The sequence below is a fragment of the Syzygium oleosum genome, unplaced genomic scaffold (assembly GCF_021117445.2).
Source record: "Syzygium oleosum isolate NSW1041296 unplaced genomic scaffold, Sole_v2.1 Sole_v2.19, whole genome shotgun sequence".
Lineage (NCBI taxonomy): Eukaryota > Viridiplantae > Streptophyta > Magnoliopsida > Myrtales > Myrtaceae > Syzygium > Syzygium oleosum.
This window is the reverse complement of record NW_026607503.1, coordinates 350,901-373,435: the sequence shown is the minus strand read 5'-3', so window position 1 is coordinate 373,435 and position 22,535 is coordinate 350,901. Positions and strand designations below refer to the sequence as shown.

At 44.3% G+C, this 22,535-nt stretch overlaps 5 protein-coding genes, 1 non-coding gene and 1 pseudogene across 7 annotated transcripts in view; 3 read left to right on the top strand and 4 right to left on the bottom strand.

The window, feature by feature from the left end:
- The window catches only part of LOC115670507 (60S ribosomal protein L23a), a 76,914-nt gene that overhangs the window by 28,011 nt on the left and 26,368 nt on the right, over window positions 1–22,535 (bottom strand). The window lies entirely within an intron of this gene.
- On the top strand, window positions 1,418–5,908 carry LOC115670457 (DNA repair protein RAD51 homolog 4). Of its 2 annotated transcripts, none has more exons than XM_056319907.1 (10): window positions 1,418–1,662; window positions 1,858–1,937; window positions 2,304–2,407; window positions 2,502–2,583; window positions 2,866–3,000; window positions 3,449–3,562; window positions 3,656–3,737; window positions 4,598–4,668; window positions 5,195–5,344; window positions 5,579–5,908. In XM_056319907.1, exons 1-10 carry the CDS (start codon window positions 1,575–1,577, stop codon window positions 5,615–5,617), a joined length of 945 nt encoding a protein of 314 aa, XP_056175882.1. In that variant the 5' UTR covers window positions 1,418–1,574; the 3' UTR covers window positions 5,618–5,908. The 2 variants fall into 2 exon arrangements, with proteins under 2 accessions (XP_056175882.1, XP_030447600.1); XM_030591740.2 differs by having other exon boundaries at window positions 1,420–1,662; window positions 2,292–2,407.
- Window positions 6,037–7,444, top strand: LOC115670369 (dirigent protein 25-like). Its single transcript, XM_030591620.2, has one exon. The coding sequence runs from the start codon at window positions 6,378–6,380 to the stop codon at window positions 7,290–7,292; it is 915 nt and encodes a 304-aa protein (XP_030447480.1). The 5' UTR covers window positions 6,037–6,377; the 3' UTR covers window positions 7,293–7,444.
- Window positions 8,701–9,938, top strand: LOC115670370 (dirigent protein 25-like; annotated as a pseudogene).
- TRNAR-UCG (transfer RNA arginine (anticodon UCG)) lies at window positions 10,439–10,512 on the bottom strand. Its single transcript has one exon. It is a non-coding gene; the product is annotated as a tRNA-Arg (tRNA).
- Window positions 11,481–13,463, bottom strand: LOC115670454 (exocyst complex component EXO70H1-like). The gene has a single exon (XM_030591738.2). The coding sequence runs from the start codon at window positions 13,461–13,463 to the stop codon at window positions 11,481–11,483; it is 1,983 nt and encodes a 660-aa protein (XP_030447598.1).
- On the bottom strand, window positions 18,016–20,207 carry LOC115670456 (exocyst complex component EXO70H1-like). Its single transcript, XM_030591739.2, has one exon. The coding sequence runs from the start codon at window positions 20,071–20,073 to the stop codon at window positions 18,100–18,102; it is 1,974 nt and encodes a 657-aa protein (XP_030447599.1). The 5' UTR covers window positions 20,074–20,207; the 3' UTR covers window positions 18,016–18,099.

Genomic DNA, 22,535 nt, shown 5'->3' with positions numbered 1-22,535 from the left:
ATTAAAAGTATAGAGATGGCATTGCACAGTGAGCAAAAGTTTAAGGACTATTTGTATCATTTTCCTGCAAATATAAAACAATATATTAGAATTAGAAAAACGTTGAAGGGGTAGTTCGAGGCTGGTCGCGACTGCCCCGCCTCGCCCAAATACCGTCAAGGGTAAGGCGACCTTCGTTGAGCGTGAGCGAGGGTTCGAAATCTCTAGAGAGATGAGGAGAGCACAGGCAAAAAGATAAAGGTGAATGAGTAGACACGAAGGAGAACGTGTTAGGTCGAGCGAAAATATAGAGAGGGAAAATGATTTTCCACTTTGAATGTGTTTTTCCAATTAATCGAAAATGTTTTCCTCGATTAGTTCATTTTCTGTGAACCAAATATCTGAAAAGATTTTTCTGAAGGATTCGGACAATTCTAAGGTTGATCAGGCTAATGGCAACGTTGTCCAAATGATCTATCGTAACTTTCTAAATTTTCAATGCCCAACTTGATCTCAATTTAATGATTAAGTTCTAAATAACGTAACTTGAGCGTATCTCAGACTAACGGGTGGCTTTTGGGGAAATTCGCACTTTGCACAATCGTATAGAGGCTCAGTTGTCCAAGCGTGGACAAGACGAGAAAGATGGAACTCGCCAGTGGAAGTGGAAGCTGCAGCTCTTCTTCTCACATGCAAAGCTGTGTTAGGTCGAGCGAAAATATAGAGAGGGAAAATGATTTCCACTTTTGAATGTGTTTTTCCAATTAATCGAAAATGTTTTCCTCGATTAGTTCATTTTCTGTGAACCAAATTTCTGAAAATCCAGAAAATCCAGAAGTTATTTTTCGTGAAACAAACGGAAAGCTTTTGTCAGAAGATCCTCATTTTTTTTTTTGGGTCGGGAGAAGATCCTCATTTACTTACTGCATTTTTATTGGAAAAGTGACACTGATAATCGTCACAACTCGTCACAACAGTACACTTGAATTTTTAAACATCCAATTCGTGTATTTTAATCTCAAAACTTATTGAGTCTTTCTATTGGCCCCATCAAATTTCACTAGACTAAAGGATTTACGCGATGTTTTTTTTTATATTAACGTCCATTTAGAACCGAAAAGATAATTAACAAATTCAAAACGAGAAATTCAAAAAAGAAAAGAAAAAACATTAATAAATTAAAGACGAGAAATTTCGAAAAGTGTTTTCACCTTCTTAGAATAAGGAATTCACTTTCCTAATTTTATATATGAATATTTTCTTTGACTGAAAAGCATTTTCAGTTGACATATCATTTTCGACGAAATCAAACGGGCGAAAGTCTGAAAAATGGATTCCCCAAAAATGTCTCCTTCAAACAAACGCACGCCCTGAGTTACACAATATACGGCTTGGGATTATTAAAAAAAAGCAATAATAATAAAATAAATGTGGCGATTCAAAAGCATGGAGCGAAATCGGAGACGCGCCCGCTTTACCGCAAGAGCCAATCGAAAGGAAAGCGAGCGACGAGCTCACAGTCGCAAACGATCGCGCTTCTGCTGCTCTGCTTCTGCTCGCCATCAGCTCCGGGAAGGCGACGACCGTGCAAGAAGATGGCGTCCTTGAAGCGACTGGAGACGGAATTCCCCATCCTGGACCAGGATTTCCGGAGCTTCTGCGCCCTTCGCGGCATCTTCACTGGTTCGTCGACCCCCCTCCCTCTGTCCTTTCTCGTTTGGCTGCAGAGGAAGAGCAAGAAAGAAAACGCCCCAAGATCGGGAGAATCTCAGGAGGGGTGTTGGTTTTGCTGGAAATGGAAGTGGTGAGAGTGGAAGAGCGAATTTTGACTTCCTTTCTGTGGTGTTTGTTTGTTCTTTCATTTTTTTGTTGCCTCAGTACAAGATTTTCTCATTCACGACCTCCAGTCTTTAGCGGCGGACGCGGAGCAACAACCCTCATCGGAGAGATTTATGGAGGTCAGCTTTCTCGGAGATTCTTCCTTTCCTAGTTGTTTTGCAATGGGATGCCGGGAACTGTTTGTTGTTATCTCCGGATTGATATTAGTGAGGTCTTTTAATTGCCCGTGTTGGATTAGTGGTTAAGGAGTGGACTTGTATGTGTTAAGGGTATAGCACGGTTTGGATTCTCCGGTCGAGCAAATAGTTCCATGCTCAGGCGTTCCCGGGTTTTTACTCAGGTTTTACATGGTCTCTAAGAGAATGGGGAATTTTGTAGGCCGAGTTTCGAGATGGGATTCGTCTTTGTTATGAGAAAAAGATTATCTGGGTCTTCTTGTCTATTCACTTAAATAGCTTTTTTTGCCTAGGAAGGCAATAAACCAGGTCCTCTATGTCATAGATGGCCTGCACCAGCCTTGGTCGAATGGAGTGGAGCTAATGGAAGATGCTCAAAAGAATAAGCATGTATTGTCGACTGGATGCGAAGGGTGATCGCCGGCAAAGAATACCTTTCAGTTCCTTCAAATTTTGGGAGGGATGCTATTTATGAACTTACTCATCCTTTTTGGCTGTTTGAATCAGGATGGACTTTCTACTTAGAGGTGGACTTCACGAGGGGCTAGTGACCGAGCTAGCAGGGCCATCTTCTTCTGGTAAAACACAGGTATGGATTAACTCTTGTAGGACACTATCAGGACGAAGACTATACCGAATGCCCTTGAATCTTGTTGCTTTCTATCTAATTGGCATTTTGCTGTTGACTCTTATCAAAATGCTTGAGGACTTACTTCTTAACCACCTATCGCAACCATCATGAGTCCATTTCAACCATGTATGATGTAGAAATGTTAATCACAAAACATTGGTTTGATTTGCTGTATCAACCTTATGTTACCATTAACCACTGTTTTCAACGTGCTGACACGTTTTTACTCTTTTTTGTCAGTTTTGTCTACTGGCCGCATCAACTGTTGCCTACAAGCATATGGGTGGTGTTATATATATAGATACAGGAAATTCTTTCTCTGCAAAGCGCATTGCACGCTTTCTGAATCAGATTTCTGGTCCTGCTTCTGAGGAGGTGCATATCAATGTGCTGTCGCAAAGCCCCATGCTTTTTCGTGCTTTCTTTCTTCCCTAAATGTTTTCATTTGAGGTCACCTGTCGGGATTTTAGGGTTCTATATCCAGAATGGAAGTGCTGTTCGTGACATCAGTTGTGCCCATATGATATTTTGAGCACAGCGATGCCTTTCTCTTAGTCTGTTTCACAACTTAGAGCATCCACCTTTTCAGTTTTGGATTAAGTATCATCATGTTTTATTCATAAGCCAGCACTTGTTAGCACAGATTAACTCAAATTATGCAAGTAAATGATATTTCATTAACATTGATCACAGGGAAAATAGAGCTTTGGTCTGTCTTAGAAGCCAATAATAGCCAACTTTTTTTAACAGAGTGCTGCATTTCCATCTACCTGTTCATTGAAAATTTTCTGTCCTTTAATATTTTGGTTATTTCTGTTTGCAGATGCAACCAAGAGTTCTTCAGCAAGTAATGAACAGCATATTGTGCCACTCTGTATTTGACATATTTTCGATGTTTGATGTGCTACACTGTTTGGAGTCCAAACTGAAGTCTCAGGTTGTTGTGAAAATGAAGCAGTTTAATTGCTTGACAATGGTAGAACACTTTAGTTTATGTAAATTGTAAAGTTAATCTGCTGCAGATGTGCAGAGGAGACATGATGAAAGATTAATAATCATTGACTCAATTTCATCCCTGATCACGCCAATTCTTGGCAGCAGTGGTTCACAGGGTACACACTCTTGTATATATGCGCAGTTTCCATGTCTCCTAAAGCACTGGATTGATATGTTTTATGTATTGCTATGCTCTAAAATATATGCTCTGAGATATTTGACTATTACTCATCTATGTTCTTCTAATTTGTCAACCAGAAGATAATAATGTCAATTGAACCTTCTAATTTTAAGATTAGGCAAGTTTTTAGGAAGCAAAATCCATTAGATGAATAAAATGCCATTTTTTGGGCTGGCTTATGCTCCCTTAGTATAATTAGGCAAATTTTCATCTTTTTTCTTCCATTATTTTCAGAAAGAATAATGATGTTGAATGTTTATTGGTTGGCTCTGTGTGCTTCATATAGAATCAACTTCTTTGCTTGACAAGAGCAAATAATTGCTATTTGTTTAGGATTATTTTTTTAATTACGTTTAGAACAGTTGAGAATGGAAGAACTTGTATGGAACTGTATCTGTATGCTGTTTAGCTTTAAGAATATGTTCCAATTGTATTTCACTATTATGTTCACTGTGCATGCTTCGCAAAGGAAGCTCAGAAAAAATCTCATGCAGAAGAAAGATAGTCTGCTAATCTGAATCAGATCACTTTTAGTTGATCAGTAAACTGACTAGTGGAGGATTCCATTGCCTGCCCATCTGCGTTGATACTTTTGGAAAGAGTAACTACTACTATATATTGTTTGACACTGAATGGGTTATTAGGCGGCTATTCAAACTGGTTCCCAGTTTTTGAGCCTACTTCTGTTGTTTGATCACCCATTTTCTGGTCTAAATAATCTCTGTTGGCAGTTGGGTTTTGCTTTTCGCATTATCCGTTTGTACTTGTTTATATTGATATATAGGACGACTCCAGGACGTGCTTTGATGGTGTCTGCTATGTCTCTTCTGAAGAAGTTGGCCCATGAATACAATCTTGCAGTTCTGGTGAGTTTTTCCAGTAAATCATTGCATGTTCATTTTTCAAAATACTCATCCCCCAATGTTATAATTTTGGAAGAGGAAAAGTCAAGAATAAAGCGCATTAATGTCTAACTGCGAATTGCATGATATTTTATTTTCCATATCTTCGCAGGGTTCGGTAGCTTATGTTTCTGTTACTTAAAATGGCTGCAGCTGGCCTGGATATTTTTGCATAGAACCACTAAGCATTAGGAAGCATGAAAAGAGGGAGGATGATGAATGATGCACTATTTTGACTCATTTTCATGGTGATTAATTTTGACGGTTGCTTATTCATAGAAGTTCTCATTTAATGATGCATCCTTGATTTTATTTTCCCCATCTTGTCTCTCGTCCTGAATCCAACTCTCTGTCTTAATTTCACTTTTTCCAATAAAGTAATGTTGCATAAAGATGAATGAAATTTAGAAATTTGCTTGTGATAATAATGGAAGATTGAATTCGTAGGTTTTATCATCATATTGGCTGAAATTGGAAGCATTCTTTTCAGGTAATAAACCACACTGTTGGAGGAGATGGAGGTATTCCTAAACCGGCTCTTGGGGAGAGCTGGAAAACCCTCCCTCACGTGAGGCTTCTGCTTTCCCGTGATTGTGGGAGCGATACATATCACGTGTCTCTACTCAAACATCCATCCATTGTAAGTTCATCTGTGCCATCAATTAAAAGCCTAGATATATGTCTATGCATCCTCCCCTCTATTTGCATCTCATTCATTTAGTAATCAAGAATTACTGTGATCTGTGGCAAAGATAGCCCTCGACCAGAGTAGAGTGATTTTGTTCTGGCCCCATCAATTGATAGAAATAGATTGCTTTCCTCTGTATTTTGGGCATGATCCTCATGAAGTCTAAGGCGTTGCACTCTCTTTCAGTCTTCTGGCGAGGCAGCAAAGTTTATCATCAACGACTAAACACCCGTTCAAATTTACGGAGGAGCAAAGAAGTGTGAGTTGTGGAGATGCATTTCATGAAATGTATCTTCTTGTTATATGATTTATTGACCATTCGGAAGAATGTGTAATGATCAAACCCCTTAAAATAGACCAATCTTGTAAATTTATTCAGTGACGCCAATGCAGTTTGTGTAGAAGCTATTCATGTTTGTGTTCATTGAGAGTGTACTTCTGGGTGCCAGCCTTTGAAGAAGTGAACTTCAACTGATCGCCAATTTGTATTCAAGATGCACTCGGTGCTTTTGTTGCTCGGCTAGATTAAATAAACCAACTGCATGCATGGTTGTTCAGTATCGGTTCAGATGTGCTTGTAGCTGAAAAATAACTGAAAGGAATTCACCCAAGTCTATCGATTTTGATATTCTTATGCACATTGCAGCCGAAGTTAAGTTTTGGGACGTTGAGAAATTATGCGGACTAGATAAGTTTTGGGACGTATGCTTAGCTAATTTGATGAGCTAAGCTTTCATCAGAATAGAGGAATTAAAAAACAAGAGGTGGTTCAGGTTTCCTTTTTGTTTCTGAACCGAAACACTGAGAGATTCCAACACGAGCAACTACTCCTCCAATTCATCAACTCCACAATTCTTTCAGTCCTCACTCGTCTCTTCATGCTATATAAACCTTCTAGTCCTCCACATAACCTCAATCCCAAGCAGACGAAAACCATCTGGCAGCTGTTTGTGCTAGCAAATTTCTCTTACAGACCATCGAAGCGATGGCGTCGTGGAAGATTGTGTTCGTCCAACATAAATGCGTGGCATTCTTGCTTCTCTGGGTTCTCGCCATTCAGTGCGTAACTTGTTCTCGGGCTCTTGGTGAGGACTCAACCTCCGTCCCTGCATTTGCACAGCCATTACCCAATCCGGCTCAAACACTGACCAACCCGTCAGTTCCGGTGGCTGCATCATCGGCCACAGTTGCCGCTTCCACAGGAGGCAACGCCGACCTTCATCCGATGGTCTTCTACATGCATGACATACTTGGCGGCTCGAACCCCTCGGCTCGAGCAGTGACTGGCATCGTAGCAAACCCAGCACTGAGTGCACAAGTCCCATTCGCTAAGCCGAATGGAGCTAACCTCCCCATTAACAGCGGGGTTCCGCAAAACACTGCCAACAACGGACTCATCAACAACAACAATGTCCCGTTCCTAACTGGACTGAGCGGAAACACAGGCAATGTGATTCAGAACAATGGAGTAAACTTGATCAACGGTGGAGCCGGGTTCCCGATCCTGAATGGCGGTCAGCTTCCTCAGGGAATGACCCTCCAGAAGATGATGTTCGGGACACTCACTGTTTTCGATGATGAGCTGACCGAAGGACACGAGCTCGGTTCCGGATTGGTTGGCAAGGCACAAGGGTTCTATGTAGCGAGCTCCGAGGACGGGAATAGCCAAACCATCGTATTCACCGCCATGTTCGAGAGCGGCGGCTACATCGACAGCCTCAGCTTCTTCGGTGTCCACCGGACCGCCGTTTCAGAATCGCAGCTCGCGATTATGGGAGGCACTGGGAAGTATGTGAATGCTCGGGGATACACCACAATCAAGACCTTCCCGGCCTCGAACCAGCATAACACCGATGGGATGGAGACTATTATCGAGTTCACTGTATATCTGGCATACTAATATCTGTCTGAGAGAGTGGATTGTATTTGAAATTCTGTGTGTTTGCTTGAGTCGTCGTGGTTCTAATTCGGCAATTCGATTGAAAAGGCCGTTCAAAGAAATGGGTTTAACCTTGTATTAGCATCTTTATTCATGAAGTTGGTCGATTGTTAAAAAAGAAAATGGTATCGGTTCTGGACAATATCATTTCGACTAACCGCATCATATATAGTAGAATTCTCTGATTCACTTGCATATTTGCTAATGAATTGTCATAATGCTTCTTTCAAATCGTCAATGGTATCTGCGGACATTTACTGCTAGGAGAAATTTTCTTAAAATAGATGGATGCTGGTTGTTTAAGATGAGGAGGAAATCAACATTCCAATTCCTTCAATGTTTCTCGTATAGATAAACTTCTAATTTCACCCAACATCAATATTGTTCAAGGCAGTTTGTTTGAGATCAATCAATCCAGGCACAAGAAGAAACCAAAGGTTAAATCTGTAAATCTGGCTGAATATGCCACGAGGAGGAACTATGAGAAATGGTTGGCATGACTACAAGCAAAAAGCATACTTCACACTTGTATTGATTGACAGGGATGAAATCCTGAAAGGTTTGAAGAAGACCTAACTAATTGAAAGCTTGTCTAAATTCGTTCTCAGATCGCTCTGAAGAGAGTCTTTTGGTTCAAGATGTCAAATTTTTTACCATAGCTTGTCAAATGGTTGATCTCTTTCCAAATTGCGATGGGACTGCAGTGCATGCCTTCCCTATGCAAATCTTGCAGAACATAATCAACAAATAAACTGGCTTCGGAATGTCCGAACTAGTTCAAAGGGCTGTACATGATGAACAAAATCGAATGGATCTATCGGCATACGTGTGTATGAACACAAAGTACACGGAAGCATAGTTCTATCGACCAAGTATTCCTGGTAGTCGACAGAGCTGATTAGGTTGGCAGATTATCCATGTTAGGATGATACATCAAATACCATTTCTGTCTTACCGAACTGCAGTTAGTAACTTTTTTCTGATCCGTTCTTGTTCGGAGAAACTTCACTGGGGACGTACCCAAGACACAGAGAATGGCTAAATGGAGGAAAGGAGAAGCTAGCTCCAGACCAGTCAGGGAATTAATAATGGTCTGGTGTGAGGATTAGGTGGTCTTCTTAGCAATTATTTTTGAAACGAAAGCACCAGCAGAAACACAAAGGAAAGATTAATGCATTGCCAGCACCAAACCCAACTCAGCCACTCCATTTAGGCATATGAGATGGACATCATTATATAAACCCAACTATTTCTTCCTACTATCATCATCTTCACAATCATCATCAATTCGCCAATATCTCCCTCACAAAGGAAAGAAGAAGAAAACTTCTCAAGAGCCATTTCGCTTAATCCCTCTTGATTTTGCTCAATGACTACTCGCAAGTCTGCGCCCGCTCAACTAAAATCCACAGCTTCTTTCCTTCTGTTGGCTCTCGCCATCCAATGCGCAACGTGTTCTAGATCTCTCACCGAGGATGCAACTTTGTCCGCTCCCAATAATGCCGTGCCATCATTAGCAAATCCAGCTCAGACGGCGCCGCTCAATCCCGCTGCTCCTGTGGCACCGCCTGCGACTACAACCCCCACCATGAGCACCACGGTGGGCGGCACCGAGCTTCATCCGCTGACCTTCTACATGCACGACATACTCGGCGGCTCAAATCCATCAGCTCGGGCTGTGACTGGCATTGTGGCCAATCCAGCCCTCAGCGCGCAAGTCCCCTTTGCCAAGCCTAATGGCGCAAACCTCCCTATCAATAATGGAATTCCACAGAACAGCGCTAATAACGGACTCATCAACAACAACAAAGTTCCGTTCCTGACTGGATTGAGCGGAAATACAGGTAACGTGATTTAGAATCATAACATTCACCGGGAAACTTATGTTCCAAGCAATCCGCATTTGGTAACATTTATTCCAAATTAGGGACTTCTATGCATTTGGATCAATTTGATCAAGTTACAACCTGAACAAATCATGGTTATAAAAATCCATACAAAGATAAAAATAGCATATTGTGTTAGCGTTTCTTCACCAGACAAAGACGTGCTCTATGCATATTGTAGGACCTCCCATCTGCTCAAATGTCTTCCGACTAAAACATGATTGCGCTTCGTTTAGCTCAGTGTTAAAAAGCGATTCGTGTTCCAGGTAACGTCATTCAAAACAACGGAGTCAACCTGATCAATGGTGGGGTCGGGTTCCCGGTACTGAACGGAGGCTAGCTCCCCCAGGGAATGACCCTTCAGAAGCTGATGTTTGGGACGCTCACTGTCTTCAATGACGAACTGACCGAGGGCCATGAACTCAGTTCCGGCCTGGTCGGCAAGGCACAGGGGTTCTACATAGCGAGCTCCGAGGACGGGAACAGCCAAACCATCGCCCTGACCGCCATGTTCGAGGGCGGGGGCTACGTTGACAGCCTCAGCTTCTTCGGGGTGCATCGGACTGCCGTGTCGGAGTCGCAGCTTGCCATCATGGAAGGGACCGGGAAGTACGTGAACTCCCGAGGGTACGCCACGCTGAAGACATTCCCAGTTCCTCCGAACCAGCAAATCACCGATGGAATGGAGACTGTGCTCGAGTTCACTGTATACCTTTGCTGAACACTTCTCTCCGAGTAAAGAAACTCTTTCCTCCTGCTGGAGGTGTTCTTGTGCTTGTTGTGATTGCAGCAACTTCAATCTGAACAAATTTTCAATTGAAGATCGTCTGGTGATGTTTTCATTGTCCTTCTCTATTAGTCTTTTTGCTGTGAAGAACTCTGCATATCTTAAGGCAGAGAAACAGCAATCTCTCTGAATCCACATACATAGATGCATTTGCAAATGGGCATGCCATGAAAAGATTATCATCACGGGCAATTACACGGGATCATTCATATACTAATAGCTTACTAATACCATGTGTTATTATCGAGTTAAGTAATGGCTAATGGGGCTGCATATTAATCCACATAAATTAGGATAATGCATTCGATGGTTATAACAAATGCACGGGGGGGACAAATCGTCACTATGTTTTGGGCCAATAAGCAGAATAAAAAAAAGTTTAGTAAGAAAAAGAAATTCAAAAGCGAAAAGGAGAGAGAGAAAAAAAGTAGAACCGACCACAGTGGGAGTCGAACCCACGACCTTTTGATCCGAAGTCAAACGCGCTAATCCACTGCGCTATGCGGTCTTCGTATCACTCGTTCGCACAGAAATTTATAATATAATATTTTTTGATCCTTCATTTCTGGGTCCAACAGGCAATCGACTACTTCCAAAATTAAAGCTGTGTCGCTAGATTAAATAGAAGCGTGTTTCGCATTTTGACATTCCAAATAGCCATGATGCTGCTTCGTGGTCATATCTCCCAGGCTTCTCTCCCTTCTGTAGGGTTTTCCCATGGGAAAAAGTCCGAAAAAGAAGAAGGAAAGATTAAAAAAACGACATGAGGGGTTGGTGAGGGTGTGGCTTTAGCCAATTGGGGTGCGTTCGTATCCCTTTTTTCCCCTCATGTGTTCGTATTGCAATCCTTCCGAGTTCTCGCTGCGGAGCGTGTTTATACCGCGACACGAGTCCATGTGAATGTGTAATTTTCACATTGCTGAGCTAGCCCTTCTTGCGATGATTAGTCTAATGTTACTATTCTTTCCACTTAATCTAATTTGGAGACCCTCAATTTTAACTAATTTCCAGCTGCCAATGCCCCCTCTCGTCCCCGGAAGCCATCGCTGCCTCTCTCACAACGCATTCCTCCGCCCCTAAAACGAGCTCCGTTCGCCGACGGTAAGCGCCGTGGGTCCTATGTAGCATCTCGAATGAAGCAGGAGCTCGTCACGCGGTGTTTAGCTTACCCTGCGTAGCATCTCGAATGCTCGAACATCGTATACGACCGTTAACCTTAATATCAAATTGAGTGTTTCGAAGGGATCGTGGCAGCAATAGGTGTCCAAGTATCCAGCCGCAAAAATCTAAAAAGGAACACGGAATGTTTGGAAACATCTTCGATCTCCAAAGCATGTAACTGTTCTGTAGTATATGCGTTTCCTTAAAATATCGAAGGATGCTCTTTTCCATTTAAGAAAAAGGAAGAAAGAATCAAATAATATTGTCCACAAATATTTCTGTCTTTTTTATTTATTTATTGTTCTAACAAAAAAATTACACATCGCCGGCTCTCGACTTTTCTCCACGACGCCCTCTGAACAGACGAAACGGGGACGGCCAGTGACTGGACGACCGCGGCGACGCCGTCGACAAGCTCTCAGAGTCACCACCGGTGGCACGCAACATGCCGGCCAAGTAATTATCCAAATCATCAGGGGAGTATTTGACCGCCGAATCTCCCCTCGGACAGCTGTCGTGGAGCCGCCGATAAGCCGGCACGAGCTTCTCCGCCAGCGACCGCGCGATCTCGTCCCTCAGCTTCGAGTCGGGCACGGCCCATCCCGCCTGTTTGGCCCGAACCTCCTCCAGTGCCGCGTTGAACTTCCTCAGCGATTCCTTCGCCTGGCCGGAAGATATCTTGACGGTGAGATCGGGCAATGATGAGAAGACCTTGCTCCATCCCGTCCGCTCGTAGTTGCTCGCATAGAGTTTCACCTTCGACTCGTGCTTCTCCACCCAGTGCTCGCCGAGGAGGTGCCTCAAGTTGGACCGAGCCACCTTGTCGATGACGTACCGGAGGTTGTTGGCGAGGAAGAGGTAAGAGAGAGCCACGCCCTTGTACTGCTCGGCCTTCACGTCGAGCTTGCACAGCAGGACAAGAACGAGCCACGAAAACCACGTGAACATCGCTGACGCATCGCCGTCTCCGGCGGCGACGGATGCGGCGGACTCGCAGCCGGCAAAGTAGGAATCCGGGAACTGCGGGTGCTCAGGGCTACTGTTGACCGGCCAGTCGGCGAGTATGTCGGCAAGGACACTGTCATAGTCGGCGAGGAAGGCGAGGTAGTTCACGACGAAGCGCGTCAGCGGGTGGATGCCGCCGTTGGGGATAGCGGACTGCTTGGCAGAATCCTTCTGGATGGCTGCCTCGAAGTTGCCAAGCGTCGCACGGACCGCCTCTCCGAGCTTGATCAGTGAATTGATTGCTTGGGATCGGACAGCGGTTGTTGCGGTGGAGGAGAAGGTGGACTCAATGTCCGGCCAGAGGTTGGCAATGGCCTGGTAGAGGTCGAGTAGGCGGAAGATTCTCTCTGGAGACCTCTTGATAGACTTCGCTACCCCCTCTGCGAACCCAAACAGTGCAACCGCGGCGTCCTGTGCAATGTTGGAGAAGATGGAATCCCTGACCGACGCCGCGGTGAAGACCTTGTCGCAAAGGATCCTCTCTCCAGAGAAAAGCCTCTGGACCGCCGGCTTCACGGCACTCAGCCAGCTCTTGACCTTCACTTCCAGAACCTCCCAATCCATCTTTTGCATCTGCGAAGGTCCAATCAGCCTCTCGAACCCTAGATGATACAGTTCCTCATCGACGACTGATCTTCGCACGATTTTGTAGATGTCCATGCACTCTTTACCGCACCCGCAAGCGATCATGCAGTCTGCGATGGCCTTTAGATCGGAAACCGCTGCATTAGGAACTCGCTCGTCTTCCTGCATCACTGGCTCAGCAGCAAACTGCTTCGCTGATAACTCGTCCTCCGACTCATATTCAAAATCCGAGAAGCTCGACCGGGTAGAGGCTCGCGAAGACCGGCTCGAGACTGATTCTGGGTGATCGGGATACGGGAGTTGCGACGACAGGATCTGGTGGAACTCCTGGGACAGCCGCCTCACTGCGGTCTGCAACAGCTCATGAGCCCGCACGATCGCGCCCGAGTTCGAGTCTCCACCGATGCAGTGCAGCATCGCGGAGTGCAGGTCCTTGACCTTGCTGAGGTAGAGCTTGGCTTCATGGCGGCCCTCACGGAAGAGACGAACGGCACCGGCATATCCCGAGGTAGTGGAAGAGGATGGTGAAGACTCGGGGTTGGAGGAGTCGACGGCCCACTTTTTGATCAAAGGCTCCGCCCTCGCGATTCGCTCCGCCATTAACGTGTCGGCGAAAGGGTCGCCGCCGCGTGTTGGGGCACCGGGTCTCGCGGGAGAGCCGGAGGGCGATGGCTTGAAGAAGATGGTCCTCATTCCTTTTCTCGGCATGGCTTGCGTTTGCTTTCAAAGTGTGTAAATCTGTGTCTCTGTATCAGCTTCCCTGAACTCTGCAGATTTGAGAGATGATAGATAGAGAGAGAGAGTTATGTTGCCGCGAGGGTTGATTTGAATGTTGAAGAAGGCTTGGAAGGGGGATATATAGAGAGGGGAAGGGAGACAGAAAGGGAGGATTGCGTGCAGGTTAGGTAGGCGGAGTGATTGTGGGAGGAAATTGGAGGCATTAGCGAGTGAAGTTTGACTTGTGAAATGTGTGGGTGGGGATCGTGCGGGGGGCCGGAACGCGGTAAGCGGCTACGTAACTATGTTTGCTGTCGCATGGGGTTACGCCACCCAAAAGGCCCCGCCATGAAAGCTACGTAAGAAAGATCGATGACAGTTTGCCCTTGAATAATTTCACCAGGTGGCGAGAGAGAGGTGATCCCCTAAAGAAAGCGAACCACCACCTTCATTTTCAGGAGTTCTTTATAGTACAAGGTTTGTGCATTTTTATTTTTCACACAACCCATTTTTATCGCGGTTAATTCGATAGCTATAGTTTGAAAAATCGATCAATTATGCATGTCAATCGTGACGATAAATATGTTGTGCTTGAAATTCTTTCTCTCGGCATGCAGTTAATAACGATCCGACACATCACTTGATAAACCCATATTAGTAAGTCTCGCACTTCTTTTGTTACTGTGAGTGGGACGAAGAAGTAACTTTATAAGACTCTTCAAGACCAAATAAATCTTGGACAGTACTGAAATCAACAGAGAGCCGTATTTTACTCCGTTCTTGTCAACTATACCTCTTATTGGTTGGTTACATGTTGCGCAAATCGCCCACGCGTAAAAATTGACATCTCACTAAAAATGCAAGATGTCCATGTTTATAACCCACTAATTAGAACTATGATGGGAGAGAATTACCCCGAATTAGGGACGGAGAAGTACGGCGGTCATATACAAGTCACTGTAGTTAAAATCTGTTTTCTTGGTATTGGGTCTTCTTTGTGAATGACGAACCATGCATGTATTAATATGCTTTGAAGAACCTTTTTCCTTTGAAATGAAAGTATGGCGTCTAAATCAGTTTTCTTGGTATTGGGTCTTCTTAATACAAAATATCGTCTTTGCGTGCAAGGCAAGGGAGGCGAGTCTCCAAAACCTAATTCACACTATAAACGCTGTAAAAGAAAAAATTCAATATTTTCTCTTGTCTCATGCAGGAGAGATATTTCGTAAACATTCCGTTCTAAGGACGTGCTTGGAAACATCCTCTTTTGGTTTTTCGAGCGACCGGCGGCCAAGTAAATACCGACTTCCTTTGAACAACCCAAAGTCAGCCGCCGGGCAGCTTCTTGTCCGGCAGTCAGACCAAGAGGAAAGGGACGAGCGGGTCAACAAAAAGACTCCGCGGACAGGCATCGTTGCGGGTCGGAGCAATACGAGGTGACAAGAACAGAAGCCAAGACACGAGAGACGTAAAAATGACGAACACAAGCAAACACGAGAGCCCGGCCCGCGTAAATCTTACAGCTAATGATGTCCTCATCTTTTCCTTCCGTTTCTTCTTCGTAGCTGTAGCCAACTCTCCACGACCTCTCGCGGGGTTTAGGGTGCATTTGGTAATCATTCTGTTCCCGAAAATAATTTCTGCTCAGAAATGATTTTTTTTTATTCTGTTCCCGGAAATAATTTCTGAGCATTTGAAGGCGTTTGGTAACGGCCCAAAATTTCTATTCCTGGAATAGAAAAAGAACAGAAATGCGTTTGGTAATTGCACAATTTTTTTTATTAATAATATTTTGAATTTTTTAATATTTCTTTCTTTTTTTTCCTTTTCTTTTTTTCTTCTTCTCCTTCCTTGGCCCATGGCCGGCGACCGGCCACAGGCTTGGGCTGGCGAGGGTGTCGTGGCACTCGCCTGCCACAGGCGAGGGCTGGACCCTTACGGCCCGGGCGAGGGCCGCCCTCGCAGAATCTAGCGAGGGCTGGACCAATGCCGCCGCCCTCGCCCAAGCTGCGAGCCGTGAGGGTGGCCCCCGCCGGCTCGGGTGAATGCTGGAAGAGGCCGGAGAGGGTCCAACCCTCGCCCTTGCCGGCCACCGGCCACAGGCCAAGAAAGAAGAAAAAGAAAAAAAAAATTCTCTTCTATTTCTGATTCTTGTTCCTAGAATCAAGAATCAACTTTTTTTTTTATATTCTTGATTTTGTTCCAAAACTGATTCTGAGAACAAATTTGTGCCCGTGAACAAAAAATTTACTAAACGGATTTCTGTTCTTTTTTTGTTCTATGGAACAAAAGAATAGAATCGGTAATTGTTTGGCTGGTTACCAAATAGGCCCTTAGCGTACGAGGAAGCCCCGTGCTTTGTTTGTTCTCGAGTGAGCAACCCGTTTGTAGATTGGCTGAGCTAGTTGATGATGATGACCCGTGATGACGGTTGTGATGACAACCATGTCGGGAGGACGCGATAGGACAATTTGAAGGTGAAAACACTCGCAACTCTCGCAATTCAATGAAGAGAAGGAGACAAATAAGCTTCTTTTTTTTTTTATATCACCTTATTAGATCTTATCAGGAATGATCACAAGACTTGCCTTTCTATAGACTTGTTGCGTGACTCTTACTATTATATGACTTGTAAATACATCTAGCATTACATAGAGATAGATTATTGGGAATTTACAAAACATTAAACTAAACATAGAAACACGAACAGTCAAGATGCGTGCATGTTAGACATTTATGAATTTGGTATAATTACTATCAGGACAACCAAAGCCTTATTGTTATAGGCAGTTTGTTTTGTGACGACAAAGTCCCGCGTAGACACGAAGTAAATGAGAGCTCACTGGGCATCTTTCTATGGAGAGACAAATTGGGGGGTTTGGAAGGTTTGGAAAGGTTTGAACCTCCGTCAGGACTATTTAGAATTACAAGAATTCATAGAAAAATCGTATCTTGTAACCGAATTTCACTATTAATTCGTACTATCCAATGAGAATATGAAATACAACGGGCCATACCCTTTGGGCATATATAAATATAAAGACGTCTGCTCCTTGACCACCAACGGTGGCCAATGATGCAGCAGTTGGAGCACACGATGATCATTTTGTTTTAGTATTTTGCTAGCGCATGCAGTATCGTCGTCATCCACCAAATTGGGAAAAGAAAAGATCATCCCCCCCTCTTTCAGCAGTTGACAGCAGAAGCCCTAAAAGGCAACGAGGAGTTAACCTTTATTATCACGTCGGAGACAACATCCCATTGTTGGACATATGTCCCATCGCACTCTTCTGTTTTTGCTTTCCTTTGGATCGGCAATGGGTCGTACTAGTAGGTCAAGATTATCTAAATCGTTGACTTATGTTGGAGTGCCGGCTATATGAACTTCTGCTAGCTCAATATTCTTGCCAAGAAATATGTTCTCTTTTAAAATCAAATTTAAGCGATTGCCGTGCACTTAGACGAGTTGATTCGACTGATGTTATTCATTCGACGTGATTGTGAGGGCGCCCATCTCTGTTGCAATTGAGAGTAAGATTAGGGAGACAGAATCGACTTACCAAATTCACATAAAAGGGATGCAACGGGTTTTTAAGCGAGCATTTACATCAACAAATCATATTTATAAGAGCTTGCCATGTTGATTTCTCAAATAAAACCATCATATGCTATTCTTTAAAAAAACCAATGCCCTTTATATCTCTAGGATTTTGAGACTTTGTCGGACTCTTTTAAGTAAAAATCGACCTTTGTAACAACTTATTGAGTCTTTTTAATAGATTGGATAAATTATATATATATATATATCTTTTAAATTGAGACTTGGCTCTAAATAAACCTCGTTTTGAAAGATTGCAGATTCTCTACCCTAAACAGAAAGCGCCTACGCAATATACTTTCCTAATCGTTTGGTAAAACAAAATGATAAACAAATGCTTCAAAAAGGTTAGACGTAGAAATTCCTTCCCATTTCGGTCAACATTGACTGTGACATTCTCGTTAATAACTGTTGTCAAAAAGGTCTGAAAGTCGCGCCGCCTATAAACAGACTAAAGATATCTGGCAAAAGCTTGATGTCGATGTTCTTCAACGGAGGAAGGGCAGAGCACCGCATGTGAAGAAAGGCAGAGAATTTTCCACGCAATTATTCATGTGAACATCAAAGAACTGAACTCATGGATGACGTCATAAATTACTCTCGTTTTTCCTCTCGAGTTCCTCCATGTTTCCCATTAGTGGGTCCAAATCTAATGTTGGTGGACCTCTCAATAGACCGAGAAATCTCACTGGGGCCTTGGCTCTTCTTGATTGGTTTGGTTGGACCAAACATTTCCACGAAACGAGGATGTTCACACTCTTGACGAGGGAGACCCACCTTGCCACGTGTCGATCAGTGAATAGAGTGATCTACCGCAAAAATCCGAAAGCAACACGGAATCTTTGCAAACATCTTTGAATCTCCAAAGCATACAAGTGTACCGTAGTTTATTTCCTTTAAATTAAAGAATGTTTTATTCCGTTTAAGAAAAAGAAAGAAAAAATCTCAAATAATGTTGCGAATTATTTATATTCTCCACAGAAAAATTGTGGTCTTTTTATTTTATTTTATATATTGTTCTAGCAAAAATTACACACGGCCGGCTCTTGCTTTTCTCAACGACCCCCCTTTGCCCTGCCCAACCGGGGACGGCCAGTGACTGGACGACCTAGACGCCGCGGTCCACACGCTCGCAGAGCCACCACCGGCACCGGCCGCACGCAACATGCCGGCCAAGTAATTATCCAAATCATCAGGGGCGAATTTGACCACCGAATCTCCCCTCGGACAGCTGTCGTAGAGTCGCCGATAAGCGGGCACGAGCTTCTCCGCCAGCGAAGACGCGATCTCGTCCCTCAGCTTCTGGTCGGGCATGGTCCATCCCGCCTGCTTGGCCTGAACCTCCTCCAGCGCCGCGTTGAACTTCCTCAGCGATTCCTTCGCCTGGCCGGAAGATATCTTGACGGTGAGATCGGCCAATAATGAGAAGACCTTGCTCCATCCCATCCGCTCGTAGTTGCTCGCATAGAGCTTCACCTTCGACTCGTGCTTCTCCACCCAGTGCTCGCCGAGGAGGTGCCTCAAGTTGGACCGAGCCACCTTGTCGACAACGTACTGGAGGTTGTTGGCGAGGAAGAGGTAAGAGAGTGCCACGTCCTTGTACCTCTCGGCCTTCACGTCGAGCTTACACAGCAGGACGAGAACGAGCCACGCGAATATCGCTGACGCATTGCTGTCTCCGGCAGTGACGGAGGCGGCGGAGTCGCAGCCGGCAAAGTAGGAGCCTGGGAACCCCCGGTGCTTGGGGCTGCCACCGACGGGCCAGTCGGCGAGTATGTCTGTGAGGACACCACCATAGTCGGCGAGCAAGGCAAGGTAGCTCATGACGTAGCGCGTCAGCGGGTGGATGCCACCACTGGGGACTGCTGACTGCTTGGAGGAGTCTTTCTGCATGGCCGACTCAAAGTTGCCGAGCGTCACGCGGACCGCCTCACCAAGCTTGATCAGTGAATTGATTGCATGCGATCGGACGGCGGACGTCACAGTGGAGGAGAAGATGGAATTGATGTCTGGCCAGAGGTTTGCGACGGCCTGGTAGAGGTCGAGCAGGTGGAATATTCTCTCAGGAGACCTCTTGATAGCCTTCGCGGCCCCCTCTGCAAACCCAAACAGCGCAAGCGCGGCATCATGGGCAACGTGGGAGAAGACGGACTCCCTGAACGAGGCGGAAGCAGCAATGAACACCTGGTCGCAGAGTATTTTCTCACCATAGAAGAGCGTCTGGACCGCTGGCTTCGCAGCGCTCAGCCAGCTCGTGACCTTCACTTTCAAAACCTCCCAATCCATCTTCTGCATTTTCCATGGGTCAATTGGCCTCTCAAACCCTAGATGATACAGTTCCTCGTCAACGACTGATTTTCGCACGATTTTGTAGACTTCGATGCACTCTTTTCCATACCCACAATCGATCATGCAGTCCGCAATGGCCTTTAGATCGGAAACCACTGCATTAGGAACTCTCTCCTCTTCCTGCATTACTGGCTCAGCAGCGGACTGCTTCGTAGGTAACTCGTCCTCCGACTCAGATTCAAAATCCGAGACGCTAGAAAGGTTAGAGGTTTGCGAAGACCGGCTTGAGACCGATTCGGCGTGGTCAGGATATGGGAGATGCGACGACAGGATCTGGTGGAATTCTTTGGAGAGCCGTCTCACTGCAATCTGCAGCAGTTCATGAGCCCGCGTGATCACGCCCGAGTTCGAGTCTTCACCGATGCAGTGGAGCATCGCGGAATGCAGGTCCTTGACACTGCTGAGGTAGAGCTCGGCTTCGTGGCGGCCCTCACGGAAGAGATAAGCTGCACCGGCGTATCTGGAGGTGGACGAGGATGGTGAGGGCTCGGAGTCGACCGCCCACTTTTCAATCAAGGACTCCGCGCTCGCAATTCGCTCCGCCATTAACGTGTCGGCGAAAGGGTCGCCGCCGCGCATCGATGTAGCGGGTCTCACGGCAGAGTCGGAGGGAGATGGCTTGAAGAAGATGGTCCTCATTCCTTTTCTCGGCATGTCTGGTGTTTTCTTTCAATGTGTGAAAATCTGCGTCTTCGTATCAGCTTCTCTGAACTCTGCAGATTTCAGAGAGGGAGGGAGAGAGAGGAAGAGAGTTGTGTTGCTGTGAGGGTTGATTTGAATGGTGAAGAGGGCTTGGAAGGGGGATATATAGAGAGAGGGGAAGGGAGACAGAAAGGGAGGATTGTGTACGGGTGAGGAAGGCGGAGACACTGTGGGAGGAAATTGGAGGCATTATCGAGTGAATCTCGTGACTTGAGGGATGTGTCGTCTGTGTGTGTGGGGATCGTGTGGAGAAGAGGGCTGGAACGCGGTTTAACGGCTACGTAACTGTGTCTTGCTTTCACATGGACTTACGCGGCGCCCACCGAAAGGACCCGCCATGGAAGCAACGCCACACGACTGTTTGCCCTTGAAATTTTTACAACAGCGCGCGATCTGCAGTCAAACCAAGTGGGGAAAGAGGACGAGTGGGGTCGACGAAGACTCTGCGGAGGAGCAACACGAGGTGACACGGAAAGGACGACCCGAGTAATCTTACTGTTAACGATCTCCTCTCTTCTTTTTCCTTCCATTTTCTCTGTAGCTGTGAAGTTTCCAGTAGACTTGGGATGCCTTTTGTAATCGTTCTGTTTTCGAAAATAATTTATAAATATTTTAAAGTATTTAATAATGATCCAAAATTTTCATTCTTAAAATAGAAAAAAAATAGAAATAAATTTGATAACAGTATAAAATTTCTTTTTATTAATATTTTTAAATATTTTAATATTTCTTTTTTTCTATTTTTCTATTTTTCTTCTTCTTCTTCTCCTTCTTGGCCATGCTGACGACGGTGGTCCTCGCCGGCCTTTTCCAGCCCTCGCCCAAGCCGACGAGGGCCGTCGTCGAGGCATGTGACCCTCGCGGGATCGGGCGAGGGCTGGATCCTAGCCGCTGGTAGCCTGGGCGAGGGCCGCACTCGTCGCTAATGGCCTGGTCGTCGGGGACCCTCGCCTGTGGCCAACGAGGTCGTCGGTCGCTGGCCACCGGCTAGGAAAGAAGAAGAACATGAAAGAAGAAAAAGAAAAAGAAAATCTCTTCTATTTCTGATTCTTGTTCCATCGATTCTTGATTTTATGCCAAAATTGATTCTAGGAACATATTTGTGCCCGGGAACAAAAAATTTATCAAACGAATTTCTATTTTTTATTTTATTTTCGAGAACAAAATAATAAAATCAGTGATTATTTGACAAGTTACTAAATACACTCTTAATTAATAAAAGGCCCGTGATGACGGTCATGATGACGACTGTGGCTGGAAGCTGGAAGCACGATCAAGCCCTCTTGATGTATGTACTTTTTGCGTGACGACAAAGGCCGCATAAACGAAAGTAAATTTGTGGGACCATTCTTATTAAGAGACAAATTAAGGGACTTGGAAAATTTTCAATTTCTGTTAATAATATACGAGAAGGAAATTATAGGGTCCGGAATATGGATCGGTACATACCGTCGTTTTCCTTAAAAGTGCGGCTTTGGTATAATAGAATCGGGAAATGATGTGGTTCTGATCTTTATATCGATTGTAAAATAAACAAGAAAAGCTTACCTATTGTAAAACGAATTTCGACGCTAATTCCTAATTCCTACTATTCAATGAAAAATCATAACGGTATTAACTACATTTATGAGTATATGAAACACAACGGTGATGTTTTTAGGCATGCATACGATTCTTCACATCTTACATCGTTAATTGATTAAAGAAAAGATATGAAAAAAAGTGTGTATTTACCTCGCTCCAAAAGTACGTGAATTTTTTCCGTATATTCAGAAAACGTGTGGGAGACGGAAGTTTTTTTATTTAAATCATTGACGTTTGTGAAATAGTCTACTAACGGAGAATTGAACTCAAGAACCCCTATTATGATAATTGATACCATGTGAAAAATTTATGCAGTCACTGCTAACTGTTATAAAAGTTTAAGTTGGTACACGAAGACGTGGTTTGCAATTTAGATGGTTCAACACTCAACAAATACTCTTTTAACCTTCATAGATTAGGTGAAAAGCAGGTCATAACACAGGGAAGTGGCTCAAAACAAGAAATTATTTGTATTTGTCACGTCGGAGACAACATCCTATTGTTGGACATATTCTTTTTTTTGCGTTCCTTGAAATCAGGAATGGATCACACTAAGTCAACATTATCTGAATTATTGACTCCTGCGGAGTGCAGATTAGATTGAATCCTGCTAGCTGAATATTCTTACCATGAAAAGTGCACTCTTAAAATTCAAATTTACATGCATACATATGTATTTGTCTATATATATATGTAAATGTAGATGTGTATATATATATTTATATATATATATATATATATATATATATATATATATATATATATATATATATATATAACGTAGCAAAAAGTTAAATTTTGTTACAAACACCATTATCTTTTAAGTGCTT